Here is a 15,711-nt window from a genome sequence, read left to right as displayed (position 1 = left end):
CCCTATTGAATATAAATTGAAAACTAAATTTACAATACTGCAATGCAGTCTGATCTCTCATTTTCTTTAATTTTACAGAAAAACAGTAATGATCTTAAAGAGAGCAAAGTAAAAAGTAAAACTCAAGTTTAATTAAGTGAAGATATTGTCTCAAGTTATTTATTTGTGACATAGTTTTCCATTTCTTCATTTTTTGGGTATTTTGCTACCCGTGAAAAAATTTAAAAGTTTGTAAAAAACAGTGGATTTTTTAAACATTAAGGAATTTTTTAATGTGCGCGATATTAAATGATGTGTTTTTGTATTTGTCTGCTTTTTTTCAGTGAGATTTTTTGGTCAGGCAAAACTATTTTCTTAAAAATAACCCTCGACTGATCCATTGGGAGCAAGGGTTTATTTTACTAATTTTTTAACAGGTGGCAAAATAGCCAAAAATTAAAGAAAAAATAAGTAACAGATGTTATGAAAATTCCAAAAATTTGAGTTATTATTTATTAAGCAACATTAATTACTTGCGATAATTATTTAGGGATCAAACCTATTTTTTTTTAATTTCTAAATTCTTTTTGCAATTATAATTTTTGGTTGATTATTTTCATTATTTCCTTAATTATTTATTAATATAAAAAAATTTATGTCTGAAAAACATAAAAATGTAATTTTGTTTGGTAAAAAAGCAATTTATTGGACATAAAATTAGATAGGTAGGAGGTTCAAAAAACACATAGGATCTTTTGCTACCACTTTTATTATCATTTAAATAAACACATCATGAGTGCAAAACAATAAATAGTATTCAAATATAAATGCACGTTCTGTTAAAACCTGAGTCCCATTGCTATCATTTACTTCAGATGTACATAGTGCCATTTGTCTACTGAAATAAAATTATTTATAATTAGAAAATAAAAGTTAATATGAATATTACAACTAACCATAATATACTTAGAGCCTGCATTTGCAGCAAACGTTAGTGTTGACAAAGAATATTTTATCAACTGAAAAAAGTTGCATGCATTACTGAAACCCTGTTGTACATTTACCAGTTTGAGACCCAATGAATTGATCAAGAAATTGGACTAGATATGTTGGTACATGTAATACATAGTGTGGAAATTTCCTAGGTTCATTAAATTGACCAAGAAATTGTAGAGGAAGAGGTTCTAATTTAGATGATATTTAATGACAATGTCAATCCAGTTGTATAATTTTATTTACATTCTAACAATTTGGACAATTTTAATTTTTTTTCAATGCCAATTTGGCCATTTTATTACATGTTAAAAGGTACTAAAAATGGAACAAATTGTACCAATTTCTTAGATAATTTATTAAGTACAAAATTGATAAACATCAAACAGGTTTAAAAAGCCATTATTAAGAACCTCTATCCCAAAACATAAAGATATATACATATTTTTATTTCAACTACTGATAGAAGCATTTAATTTTTAAATAAATTCCAAAGAAAAATTTTTTTTATAAGGGGAAAAGTATAATTTTTATATCCCACAGCATGTATAAAACCACAACATTACAACTAATTTCAACATTTTAGAATGCCATTATTAGTTATTTTATATATTTCAAATAACTGTTGATTGAAAAATAATACTTTCAATTCTAAAAGTGGTTGCATCAATCGTTGAAGAAATAGATATGAAAATTTTGCAGGCAAATTATATTTTGAATTGATATTGAATAACCTTTATGAAATCTTCTTAATTATCTCATTACTTTTTGTATTTTTTGAAATGGAAGACTATATATTTTTTTTTTTTTCAAATTCTGATTACGGACAATATATACCTACGTGTCATGTATTTCTTCTGACATTTTGGTTTCTTTACCGACTACACAATAGATATAGTCAAAATTGACATGGAAGCAGTACATGTATTAAGTTACATTTTCAATTAATTCATGAAGAAATTCACAATGTGAAACAACTATTACAGTTGGTTTATGAATTATTAGAAAAGCCTAAAAGTTTCCCCATTTCTGCTCTATATCTTATAATTTTCCAGATGAACAATTTAAAACACATTGTACATACCAATAGGCTCCACTGGGTTAGGAGGTCCAAATTCTGGTGTTTTATTTATTACTTCTAAAGCTTCCTCAACAGAAATCTTAAATGAATTTCCATCTAGAGTTGTATTTACACTAAAATAAAATATTGTCTGATACATAATGGATTTTGACTTGTGACCATTGGTTTGAAAGGAAAATTGAAAAATGTGAAATCATAATATTTTCCAACTAACAAGTTAACACCAACTAACTGAACCAATTAATAAACTCAAGTAAAATTAGTAGTTTAGACAATTAAATATGTCTACTTATATAAGAGTAATTACACCTAAAGATATTTTTGCAGTGTCAGATTCACAGATACCAAAACACTATACAGAGCTGGAAAATCCACATGGTCCATCTGCCTTTACATGAGAGCAACAAAGTAAAGTAAAGAAATCTGTGCGATAGACAAGGATGACTATAGTGAAGACGTTTCATAATCTGAATAGTCACCGCCCGTTCCGGGTTAGAAGTGGGACTGACTATTCAGATTATGAAACGTCTTCAATGTAACCATCCTTGTCTATCGCACGGATTTCTATGACTTACTTTATCGCTTTCACGTAACGGCCGATGTACCATGGGGACTTTACGAACCTGTAGATTAGTACCTCAGTACTAATAACTAAACATAAATAGCAACTCTCAAAGAGGTTGAGCCAAGAAGTATTTTTTAATTGCGAGACGTTTGAAACATGAAGCAGCTAGACATTCTATTCCAATCTAACAGCATTCCCAATTTATTTTCACTTTTGCATTCAATGGGGACTGAGGCTATTTCCATCTTTTATTATTTAAGTTGATGGTATAGGATGAAGATATATCAGTGTGCACCAAGTGCAAAAATGTAAATAAGTTGAAAACACTAAATTGCTTTTTTTTGCTTATCGCAGACCTAACACTTTAATGCTATTTCTCACGATTGTGTACTATTATAAATATTTAAAAATATAAAAATGTATTGTGAAATATATTTAAAAAATAATGTGCTAGATTCTCCTTGAAGCAAAAATAGAAATTTGTATAATAAATGATATAATTATTATATATATATATATNNNACAAGAAAGAGTAAGTATATATTTTTATACAGTTTACCCATTTCAAATAAAGCAGCCCTAGAAAAATGATATTTATTATCCGATTTATTTCCGTTTTTTTCTAAAAGATGGAGCAATAAAAACTGTTTAGCGATTTCTTTTATTTCAAATCTAACTACGGCACTGGATTCAGCATCCGCTAAACTGGTTTTATGCCAAATTTCGTAAATAAATATTCAATAATGGGGATGTATAACAATTTTAATGTAGTACGCTTATTAAATATAGATGTTATAGCAATTTTCTAAAAAAATGTTGGTTATGAAAAATTATTTTAAAAAATGAGAAATTAATTTTATGCGTTTAATTAATCACATTAAACGTAAAAATTTATAATTAATGGAATAATGCAAAATAAAAGCATTACATTAAAATTAAAACATGACAATACAGGGTGTGGCGCCATTAATGCAGAAAATTAAAAACCTAGACTCTTGACAATAAATGAAGTAAAATAATATATGCTACCATAAGGCGATTATGAGAATTGAGTCAAAAATATTTTCCAAAAAATTACAAGAAGTGACAAAATGTTAATGCCGGTCCTGTTTAACATTGCGCAAAAAACACTGACTTAGTCCGCACTCCGCACGGCACCTGTGGAGTGTCAGTCAGTGTCAGTACGCTTTTAACTTGCAGGCGAATTGCTGCTAAGTTGTGTCAAAAAGATCGCGCTTCTGCTGTTTAGACGTTAAGTGTTTATTAAAGACGTTTCTTATTTTTTTATTTTTTAAGTTATTGTTATTAACTAAATTGGCAATGGATAACGAGAACAACAATAATACGTTTACTACTATCGAACGTGCCGACATGGTGATAGTGTATAGCGCGGCAGGGGAAAATGCCCTCAGGGCAAGTTGATTATACCGGGAGCGATGGCCACAACGTCGCCATCCTCATGCAAACACTATTTTACGTTGTGTTCAACGATTGCGAGATACAGGTAGTGTTAACCTTCGTGCAGATGGACGTGGCCTGCCGGTTAACCATGCCATTGAGGACGCCGTATTAGCTACTGTTGAGGTACAACCCGGAAACAGTGTTTGTCGCATTGCAGAATAAATAGGAACCTCGCCCCATACTGTACATCGCATTTTACGCCGTCAAATGTTATATCCGTGTCATCTGCAACCTGTACAGCAGATTTAGCAGCGGATGGTCCGCAACGAATGCGTTCGTACACGCGAAGTAGATTTTCCTGCAATCGTGTGTGCGACAGATAAAGCAACATTTACTCGTGATAGAGTTGTAAACTTTCATAACACGCACATTTGGGCTGATGAAAATCCTCATAGTATTCGAGAAATTCATTTTCAGCACCACTTTTCCGTAAACGTCTGGGCAGGCATAATCGGTGATGTTCTCGTGGGTTCTTATTTCTTCAAAGGCCGCTTAACAGGAGCAGTGTATGTCAACTTTTTGGAAAACCAATTGCCTCAACTTTTGGAGTATGTACCACTCCACATACGGGCACGTATATGGTATCTTCAGGATGGAGCTCCTCCACACAGCACGCAAGTGGTTAGAACCATCCTGGATCGAAAGTTTCCTCAGCGATGGATAGGACGATTCGGTCCTATAGGATGGCCACCTCAAGGACCAGATTTTACCCCTATGAACTTTTATTTTTGGGGCCACATGAAATCTTTAGTGTACAGTGAACCAATCAATACGGAGCAGGAATTACGGAATCGTATTCTTGTAACGGCTGACACAATACGGGCCACTCCTAGGATTTGTGAAAATGTTCGCCGAAATTGGGTGCGCCGCGTGCATCCGCGCTAATGGGGATCATTTTCAACATTTTCTATAATAACGGTAAGTTTGCATCTTTTTTGTTTGTCGTGATCCAACCTATCACTTGCTAAAATAATAGTAGTCTTTTCTCTAACACCATGTACTTTGTTTCTACAAACCTCTTGTCTGGGATTGCACATTATCATTTACAGTGAAATAACTAATTGAATTTTATGTTTATTTTTCCTTTTAATTAAAACGAGAGGATTGTATTAAACTGGCCAAAATTATTTATTATTGCATTAAAACATTTTATCTCTTTTGTGTGTATTTCATACATTTTAATTTGGCAACACTGATTTGCGCAAAGGCTCGACTCTCTGATAAGTTCGGTTCGGCAAGCGTGCGCTGATGTTAATCGAATTTCTTATATAAGGCTTTTTTATTGCATATATTCCTAGGAATCTGCAATTTATTTTTTCTGCACTAAAGACGCCACACCCTGTATAATTTATTTTAATTTCTCTATTTATGTCGATGCACTTTTAAAATTGTTCACAAATATTTTTTACATGTAATTGTTGCGAGGCATTATTTGATTTAACGAATCTATTTAACTTGTCGTACACCAAGGATAGAAAACTGATAAGAGTGCTATAAGTTTTTACACACCTTGGAACCTGGTGATGATGAAATGATGGAATTTTGCTTATGGGAGTACCTCAAAAATAGAAATCTTTTAAAAACTATTATATTCAGATGAGGCAACTTTTACAACTAATGGAGTCGTATAGTCACAAAATTCTAGGTACTGGGCTACAGAAAAACCAGAGTGGGTTATTAATTGTAAATGACAATATTCTCAAAAAGTTAATGTTTGGTGTGGGATACTCAATAAAATGATCATTAGCCCTTTGTTTTTGGGGATAATATGAATAGCGTACAGTTTTTGCAATTCCTAAGAAATAAATTTTGGAATATATTACATGAACTTCCAGTACAAGAAAGAGTAAGTTTTTATTTTCAGTTAGATGGATGTCCTAGCCACAATGCAAGAGGGGTTACCAAATGGCTTCATGTTAACTTTCCTAACTAATGGATAGGTAGAAATAGTCCCTTAATTAGATGGTCACTCAGGTCCCCGGACTTAACGCAAGAATCATGCAAGTTTGTAATTTCGTAAGGGATTCGAAAAGTGCATCGAAATTAACGGTGGCCTTGTAGAGACTAAAAAATTTTTAATGATATTGTATTGTGATGTTAAATTTATTGTATTACTGTTATTAAAAGCATAAAATTAATTTATCATTTTTTTAAATAATTTTTCATAACCAACATTTTTTTTCAGAAAATTACTATAACAGAGTATTTAATAAAATGAAGCCATACATTAAAATTGTTATAAATCCCTCATTATTAAGTATTTATTTACGAAATTTGGAATAAAACCGCTTTAAGGGATGCTGAATTCAATGCCATAGTTAGATTTAAAATAAAAAGATCGCTAAACAGTTTTTGTAAAATTTGACAGTGAAAAAAATTTTAAGTAGGCCTTGACATAGAAATCAAATTTTAATATTTTGTGCCAGAACAGAGTTTTTACTGCTCCATCTTTTAGAAAAATTTCTAAATAAATTGGATAATAAATACCATTTTTCTAGGCCTGTTTCCATTTGAAATGGGCACTGTATATGCACCTTAATTTTTATATTCCTTTTTTAACACGAACAGATGGATTAGTTTGTATGTATACACTACTTTTTATATACAGGGTATTTCATTTCCGGTGTGCCAAACAAACACAGATGATAGAGAAAGTAATTGTAATTGTTTATTGACAATTTTATATACAAAAAGTACATGTTGTGTCACAAATATAAATTAATAAATTAATTTTGAGCAAAAAAGTTCGCAAGTGTCCGAGAACGCCCCCCTGTGGCGCTACACTCCTTTAAAGGGGCCATTATTTTAACACAATAGCTCGAAAATGCTTCGAAATAAATTGATAAAATTTTATATAAAGGTACCATTTATTATGAAGAACTACTTTATCTATAAAGAACCTAGAACTCTATTTTCCCTATATGAAACATATATATCTTTTTATATAGAAATGGCCAAGGATATCGAGTTTCGAAAAAAGGATTACGAATTTGATAAATAAAAAAAGTTAGATTTTGAACCTTCCCCCGTAGAGACACCCCTGAAAACAATGTGTCAATTTGGTTTAGATAAAGTAATTCCTCGTAATAAATTGTACCTCTGTATAAAATTTTATCAATTTATTTCGAAGCATTTTCGAGATATTGTAATAAAATTGTCTTAATGGTCCCCTTTAAAGGGGACATGTGGCCTTTTTGGACACATGTCGATATTAACTTTTTTGCTTAAAATTACTTTATCATCTGTGTTCATTTAGCACAATGGAAATGAAACACCCTGTATATTTATACATACAAACATTATAACATATTTTAACGTAATCTTGATCTTATTGTTTTAGTAATTTTTAATTTTACCAAAATTTAATTGTCAATGTGAAGGAAATAAAATTACTGTTTCGTACAAAATTACTGGTCACTTGACTTGTCATTATTTATGAAGTCTCTGTGTATGCAATATGAAATATATAAATATGTTTTTTCTTCAAGCGTATAATAATACTTATATTATATAGTGCAACACCTCCTTTAGAAGCAGCCTATTGTTTAACTAGTACAAATATTTTTCATTTTTTAACTAGTAAAAAAATGTAACAATGTGTAGGTAAGTATCCTAGCAACGAATTAAAGATTCAAGAAGCTTTGACGTTTCATTAAGTGTCAGTTGAAATTTGATGTCACGACGGGTCGTTTTTAAACTGTCTGAAGAAATGCAGTGCACACCTCCAGAATTACTGGAAATTGCAAATACATCAACTTATACCAACAAAGTTGAGAAAAATTTATGAAAATGCTTATGATAAATTCATAAATTGGGCAAAAGAAAATAATGCACATATTTATTCAGAAAATGTGATGATAGCATATTTTACAAGATTATCCAGAACACTGAAAAGTTCAACTTTATGGGCGCAATATTCAATGGTAAAATCTAAATTAAACATAGAACACAATGTAAATATTGAGAAATATTCAAAATTAATTACATTTTTGAAACGACAAGGTGAAAATTATAAACCAAAAAAGTCGAAAGTTTTGTCTAAAAAAGAATTTGACGAATTCCTGAATAAAGCACCTGATGATAAATATTTAGCAACCAAGGTATGTACTTTTTAAATTATAGGTAGATATATATATTTAACCTTTTTATATTTGTAATACAAAATTTTGTTATAATTTGTAAACTTCAAGTTATTCTATAGTATCCATTTATATTGCAGCAAACAGCAATATAAAATAATGTAACTTTTTCGTAATGCTATTTTATCTATAATAAAATGCAAACTGTCTCTATTTTACTCTGTACTTAAACTTAACTGTCCTTTTTGTTTTCATGGTAAAAATTTGTAATTTGTTCATTAACAAGTGAAGTTTGATAGTTTTCTCCTTTTAAGAAAATTAAAAGCATTTCAACGAAAAAACAAAAGTAGGTATGTTTCGTAAGTACCAAATGGTGAATTATAAGTATAAAGTTTAATATCAACAGTTCACTATAATAAATTTCATGAACAATTTTATTTAATTACATGTAACCCCTTCAACCACTCCACTGAGGTTTAGAGATTTTCAGTTGGTATTACCAACCATGAATTGTTAATTGTTAATGATAATTAACCATGAATTAACAATTCATGGTTGGTAATATCAACTGAAAATCCATAAACCTCAGTAGAAGGGTTGAACTAACAGTTACTTATGCTCGACAATTATGTGGCTTGTAATCATTTAAGAAGTCTCTGTATTATTTCCAGATAGCAATATGAATCAGTATGTAGTTATTCTTTTTTAGTACAAAGAATATGTACTTACATCATCTAAATGGTTATCTATTGTTTGTTACCTTTCATAGATATGTTGATGTCTGATCATTCGACGACAAAATAGTTGGCAGAAAAAGTATCAAAAATTGTTCTCAATTTTCAAATTTAATATTTTATGATAAACTGTTAATTTCAAATAATTTAAAAAAATCAATTATGACCTTTACATTAGACTTATATTAATTTAAATGTAGAATGCAAAAGTTCTCTCGTAACAATATTCTGAAAATTTATACATAAAAATAACAGAAATGTTACCGTCCTTACCATGATATTCCCTTGGCATCAACTTCTTTACTCACAAGTGCCTTCCAAAACCTGTGTACCTGCAATAATTAAAAATAATTATTTATGGTTCATACACTATACTGATAATGTCATCAGTTCTTTACAAACAATAGTAAATAAAAAGATAACATTATCAAGACAACAAATTTTGTTTAATCAATAAGGCCCACATTAAACCGTACATGCTATAAAAAGCAGAGGTGGATTCAACACACGCTGACATATATACAAAGAAAAATAAACCAGTGGCGGCTAGCCACTGACTTTTAAAAGGTTGTAAAAGTTTAAATTAAATTGTAAAAACAGACTAGCAGCACTTGCTATTGAAAATTCAATGGTGCAAGAAATAACTAAACTTTAATGAAAAAGTACCTAATTGAAAATTTTAGTTCGGACAAAAGCAAAAGAATGGACTTTCAGTATAAAAAATAATGTTGAGCACATTTTCCCTATATTTCAATAGTATTTAAAATAAATCTACCCAATTATATTCAATTTTTTCTTCAATACTTTGTACCTAAATTCTTATCCTCCGTCGTATATAAGTTAAAAGCCCCAATGCAATAAATGATATGTTATCTTCTAGTGGGCGATATTGCAATATCCAAAATAATAGGAGCAATAAATATTTCATTGAACAACATTGCAAAGTAATTATTTAGATTCCTAATCACTAAAAATTTATTTACACAAAAAACATTTAAAAATATTTTTTTAAAATTGTTTTTAATTTTTTCTAATCCGGGTGGTACAAGAAGTTTTTCAGAAGTTTTTCAATTAAAAACTTGTGGTGTGGTAGGCTTGGGTTGGACTGTAGTAGCCTGGCATATCTCCGTCAAATAAAATGAATATAAAAATCTGAAATTTTAGGGGTGTACTATAGATGGGAAGAACTAAGAGCACGTAATTTCAAGTCACCACTTCCACCCTAGGGGGTGAGGAGGGGGTGAGGGGTGGTTTTTTTAGATGTACCCTATTCATTTTGCGAGTTTCGGATTCTACGCGTAAAACTACTTACGAAAGCGCGTTCTTGCCGAATTCGCACAAAAACCAAACCACCACCCTCGTATGGACTTTGTCGTTTTTTCGATGGGCGTTTTTCTTGGGCACATCTCTGTCAAAAATAAATATAGAAATCTAAAATTTTAGGGGTGTACTATAAGTGGGGAGACCTAAGAGCGAACGTGATTTCAACTCACCCTTTCCACCCTACTAGCAGGTGCAGAGGGGGTGAGAGGTGGTCTTTTAAACGTACCCGCAAGAACGCATTTCTGGGGGTAGTTTTACGCGTAGAATCCGAAAATCGCAAAATAAATAGGGTACGTCTAAACAAAAAACCCTCCACTCCACTCCCTAGTGTGGAAGGGGTGAGTTGAAATTACGTGCCTTTTTAGGTCTCCCCATCTATATAGTACACCCCTAAAATTTCAGATTCTTAAGTGCTACTTTAAAGCAGTTTCTTTATTATCATAAGTTTTTGATAATTTTTATTTCAATTTTTATCTTTAATTTTTTTTTAAGTACCTATTGTGATATACAGACTAAATTTTCTTGTTCTAGAAATTTCCAATTTTTTATTTGTGGGTTGATAAAACTAAATTACTAATAAACAGCGTACTTGCTTATAAACAGGCATTGTATCATATTAAGTATGCAACAAAAATTAGAAGTCATTACCATCATAATTATAATGAATTTATTAATTAAAACAACAACCTATTTCAAATAGATTATTACTTTTACTATAAAGTGTCTTAATGTAAATATGATAAAAAAAAATAAAAAAATTCCAATCTAAATCTATCTAAAAAAAAATAAAATAATGATATATATTTTGATATATATCACCCAAAACTAAATAGCATGCTATTTTACATCACTAATTTTAAAACAAAACATGTCGTAACTGACTTTTCTACTAGTTCAGAACCATGTAATAATTTTTGTTAGAAAAGTCACATATTTTCTTTGTTAATTTAAAATTTTGGTACATAACACTGTAAAAATTAATGTTAACTCTGAAGGAGTAATAGAATACCCCCTATATTTTCATATATTCTATTAGAGCGTTTGTAGCGCAGCTCTAATAGCAATGGCCAAAAAAGTGTATCATAAACCCGTGTTGTCGGTTAGTAAGACATGCAAATTTTTTCTACTCATATAAATGTTTTTATGTTTTCTGTTCAATTTAACTCAAAATGAACTACAATGATGATATAATAAAATATAATTTTTTTTGCACATGACAAGACATGCATTCTATTAAAAATGCTGCTGTTACAGAAAAGGTGATATTTGTCAAATAAAATATTGTTTCATTTCATTTTTTTATACAAGGTGTCCCGGAAATGGTGGGCAATCTCTCGGATATGGATAGATAATGAGAAAATAATATAACAAGTTCATATAAAATTTTTTCCTCCGGGCTCACCCTGTAGAGTTATTAGTTCTTGAAGTTGAGAATTAAAAATGTTTTTTTTGCTGTAACTTTTGTATTTTTCAATAAATTTTGAAAATTATTTGGCTGGATCTATAATATTTGAAGCTGTTTTAGATGATAATATGAAATCCTCGATAATAATTATGGGGGCCCGGGGGCAAAGCACCCCCCACCAAAATTTCTAGAAAAAAAATTTTTGTTCCACTATACCCCAAATTTTCCATCATTTTATAAAAATTTATGGTATTTTACATAAAAAAGGTATACTTGTTGAATATCCATAAAATAGATATTTTTTGAGATAAACCCGTTTAAAGAGGAAGGTACCATTTAATTTGAGACATTTTATTTAATTGATACAGATTTAATCGTGGTTGGCTTTGACATGTCAGAGTATGCCAAAGGCAATTAAATTGTCAAACTTGTCAAATACGTACTTTTAAATCTAAGACTCATCTCATAACTCATAATTTGTTATAAAATATGGAGTATTCCAATGAAGAATATGCTGATATGCATTTAATGTGCGGGTGGGCTCTTTGTAATGCTTCGGCAGCAAGAAGATTTTATCAGCATTCTTATCCTAATAGAAAGGATTCCGGAACGCAAAACTTTCGAACGTATTGATCAAAGATTAAGAGAAACTGGTAAAATACGATTACTATTATTAAACAAAATGGATATTAAATAAATTTTAATGTCTTTAGGTCAGTTTGCTCCTGTTACTGCAAACAGGGGTGCCCCGCGAACAGCACGTACAGTTGAAGTAGAGGAAAATATACTGGACGAAGTTGCTGCTCATCCAACAGTTAGCATTAGGTCATTATCTTCTTTTACCAATGTTCCAAAGACCACTGTTGCAAGAATCCTTAGAGAACAGCTTCTTCACCCTTACCATATCCAAAAAGTGCATGCTCTTAATCCTGATGATTTTCGTGCAAGAGTACAGTTTTCTCAATGGTTTCTTCAGAGACATGAGCAAAATCCTATGTTTACGAGATTAATTCTGTATACTGACGAAGCAAGTTTTGGGAGGAATGGAGTTATTAACTCCCATAATTTACATTATTGGTCTGATGAGAACCCACACGCTATTATTGAAACTAGGCACCAAAGACAATTTTATGTTAATGTTTGGAGTGGAATTATTGGTCCTTACTTATTGGGTCCATTTGTGTTACCCCCTAGACTGAATGGTCAACGTTACCTAGATTTCCTTGTGCATCAATTACCACAACTGTTAGAAGATGTTGATCTTGAAACCAGAAATGCACTGATATTCATGCACGATGGGGCGCCGCCTCACTTTAGTGCTGCAGTAAGGGACCATTTAAACGAGGTATATCCTAATCGCTGGATAGGTCGCGGTGGACCTATTCATTGGCCTGCCCGAACTCCAGATATGAACCCACTTGACTTTTTCTTTTGGGGGCACTTGAAAAATCTTGTTTATTCCACACCTGTAACCACTAGAGAAGAATTAGAAGAAAGGATTTTTTATTGTGCAAATTAAATACGACAAAATCCTGAAATGTTATGGAGAGTTCTGTTAAACGAGCTTGTATTTGTATAAGAGAAGGTGGAACTAATATTGAGAATTTATTATGAATTATATTAGTTACAAAATTTTGATTGTCATGCACTTTTCGTTTAGTTAGTTTAGTTAAGTCCAAATTCTCATAATTTGGAACATTGCTATTGCAAATTATTTGTCCTTTATTCTGATATGTAAAAGCCAACTACGATTAAACCTGTGTTTCTGTTAAATAAAATGTCTCAAATTAAATGGTACCTTCCTCTTTAAAAAAGTTTATCTCAAAAAATATCTATTTTATGGATATTCAACAAGTATACCTTTTTTACGTAAAATACCATAAATTTTTATAAAATGATGGAAAATTTGGGGTATAGTGGAACCAAAATTTTTTTTTTTAGAAATTTTGGTGAGGGGTGCTTTGCCACCGGGCCCCCATAATTATTATCGAGAATTTCATATTATCATCCAAAGCAGCTTCAAAAATTATAGATCCAGCCAAAAAATTTTCAAAATTTATTGAAAAATATAAAAGTTACAGCAAAAAAACCATTTTTAATTCTCAACTTCAAGAGCTAATAACTCTACAGGGTGAGCCTGGAGGAAAAAATTGTATATGAACTTGTGACATTATTTTCTCATTATCTATCCATATTCGAGAGATTGCCCACCATTTCCGGGACACCCTATATATTTGTACATACATGAAAAATATATTCCGCTGAAATTAAATTAATTGATAAGAAGGTTCATGCATATTAAGTTTTCGTGTTTGACCTAAGAAAAACCGCCGCGCCATTTTCATTTTTGCCATAAGAGGTTAAAATAACATTTTCAGCTTAACTGACAGAAAATATCACTTTCTGATTGACTAAGCTGTGAGGATATTCTTATTTTGAGTAAAAAAAAAATATATAAATTGATTAATAATTTAATACTGTGATGTATAAAATATAGTTCAATGGTTTAAAGTTTAAACAGCTGAAGAATACAGACCAAATTTTAGAAACATTTTTAAAACTATTTGTTTTGATTTACTTAGTGAGTTTTATTACAAACATTTGCATTTAATTCAACGAACCTTTGTAAATAAAATTATGTAGAATATCTTCACGGAAAATGGCTTTCTGGAACATTTTTATTTCTCGCCAATTAACATAAGATGAATGATTATGTTTTTTCGAAGTGCCTAACTGACATCGTTGTTAATTAGAATTTAATAGATTTTATATAAAATATACATATTTTTAATAGCTGATTTTTGCGAAGTTATATATGAAGTTTTAATTTCTCCAGGTTAGTATCCGGTAAAATGGTGATTGACAAAGTGGTAAATTTAAATTGTTGGAAAAGCGATCCCTTTTTTAACATCTTAAAAATTCTGATGGTCCGGTAAACAACCATGTTTACAATCTAAAAATTCCTGTAAGCACTGAATGACTAAAAATAATGGCTCAATGTTACTCTGACAAGTACTAGAAATATGTGAGTAAAAAAAAAGATGAGTTTTAACTGGGACCACTTATAGATTAATATCATCTTGAACAAAATGTTTTTTTTTTTATTAAAGAAATCATTTTTATATTTTATTTTTAAATAATAATTATCAAGCATAATATTAACCTAATGATGTTTATATCTCTTTATCTGCATGTGCTTGTATTTAATATCTGAACCTTGAATGTGAGATGATTTCTAAAAATACTAGATTTAAGAATCATGTGTACATTCCAGATTATAAAAGTTAATTCCTCTATATTTCTATACCCGCTATAACATTTCAGAGACTAGACGGCTTTAGCTAGGAAAATTTCAACCCCAAGAATTTTTAAACAGTGCATGTTTAAAAATTCTTGGGGTACCTAAATAAAATAATTTTTGAATCCTACACAATTTTCTAAGGCAATAATGTTAATACTTACTACCTCAAAAGTGAATTCTCTATAAATTTGACTTCTTTCAATTCCGCCATTTGCTGCTGCACTACACCATTTCTAGATGTATTTCAGAAAGTGTCGATTATATTTCAGAAAATATCAGTTTAATTTCAACTTGGTAAAGTTAATTTAGAGAGCATTATTTGTATTCGAGATTAGTAGGTTTTATTTCAAAAACAGTTACTCACAGTAAAAAATATGGTTTTCTATTTAAAGTAACAAAGTTCGTCTTAAATTTGGGTATAACCAGAAGTGTGACAAATGTACAATTTTTTTTTAAGGGATTATATCCAAAAACCAAAGAACTTAATTTTTACAACTCGCAGCAATCTCTGTTGGCCATGGAATTGAAAAGAGAAACTTTGTATCTTGTATATGATGGGTGTTGTTTTTTTTATACAGGGTGTCTCATAATTAGCTGCCAACCCTGAACAGGCCGATTCTATGATCAAAACTAAGTAAAAAAGTTCATATGAACATGGGTCCTGAAATGCTTCCTAAGGGCACAGGGACCCATTGAAGAGGGAGGAATGGAAATAATTTTTTTGCAATATCTCTCAATCGCGTTGTGATAAATGAATGAAATTTGGTATACACAGCTAAATTTTGATGAG

At 30.6% G+C, this 15,711-nt stretch overlaps 1 protein-coding gene across 3 annotated transcripts in view; it reads right to left on the bottom strand.

The window, feature by feature from the left end:
* Window positions 1-730: 730 nt before the first annotated feature.
* Window positions 731-15,711, bottom strand: part of LOC108910931 (inorganic pyrophosphatase) — a 24,919-nt gene continuing 9,938 nt past the window's right edge. For 2 of the 3 annotated variants that reach the window (XM_018715704.2, XM_018715702.1), the window contains 4 exons: window positions 9,166-9,224; window positions 2,057-2,166; window positions 936-998; window positions 731-877 (listed from right to left, as the gene is read on the bottom strand). In XM_018715704.2, coding sequence (XP_018571220.1) covers window positions 946-998; window positions 2,057-2,166; window positions 9,166-9,224 — 222 coding nt within the window. In that variant the 3' untranslated portion in view covers window positions 731-877; window positions 936-945. The remainder of the gene's footprint in view (window positions 878-935; window positions 999-2,056; window positions 2,167-9,165; window positions 9,225-15,711) is intronic. The other variant, XM_018715703.2, reaches the window with a different exon arrangement.

Source organism: Anoplophora glabripennis, unplaced genomic scaffold, assembly GCF_000390285.2.
Source record: "Anoplophora glabripennis isolate ALB-LARVAE unplaced genomic scaffold, Agla_2.0 scaffold515, whole genome shotgun sequence".
In the NCBI taxonomy this organism is placed as follows: Eukaryota; Metazoa; Arthropoda; class Insecta; order Coleoptera; family Cerambycidae; genus Anoplophora; species Anoplophora glabripennis.
This window is presented reverse-complemented; position numbering and strand designations above follow the sequence as displayed.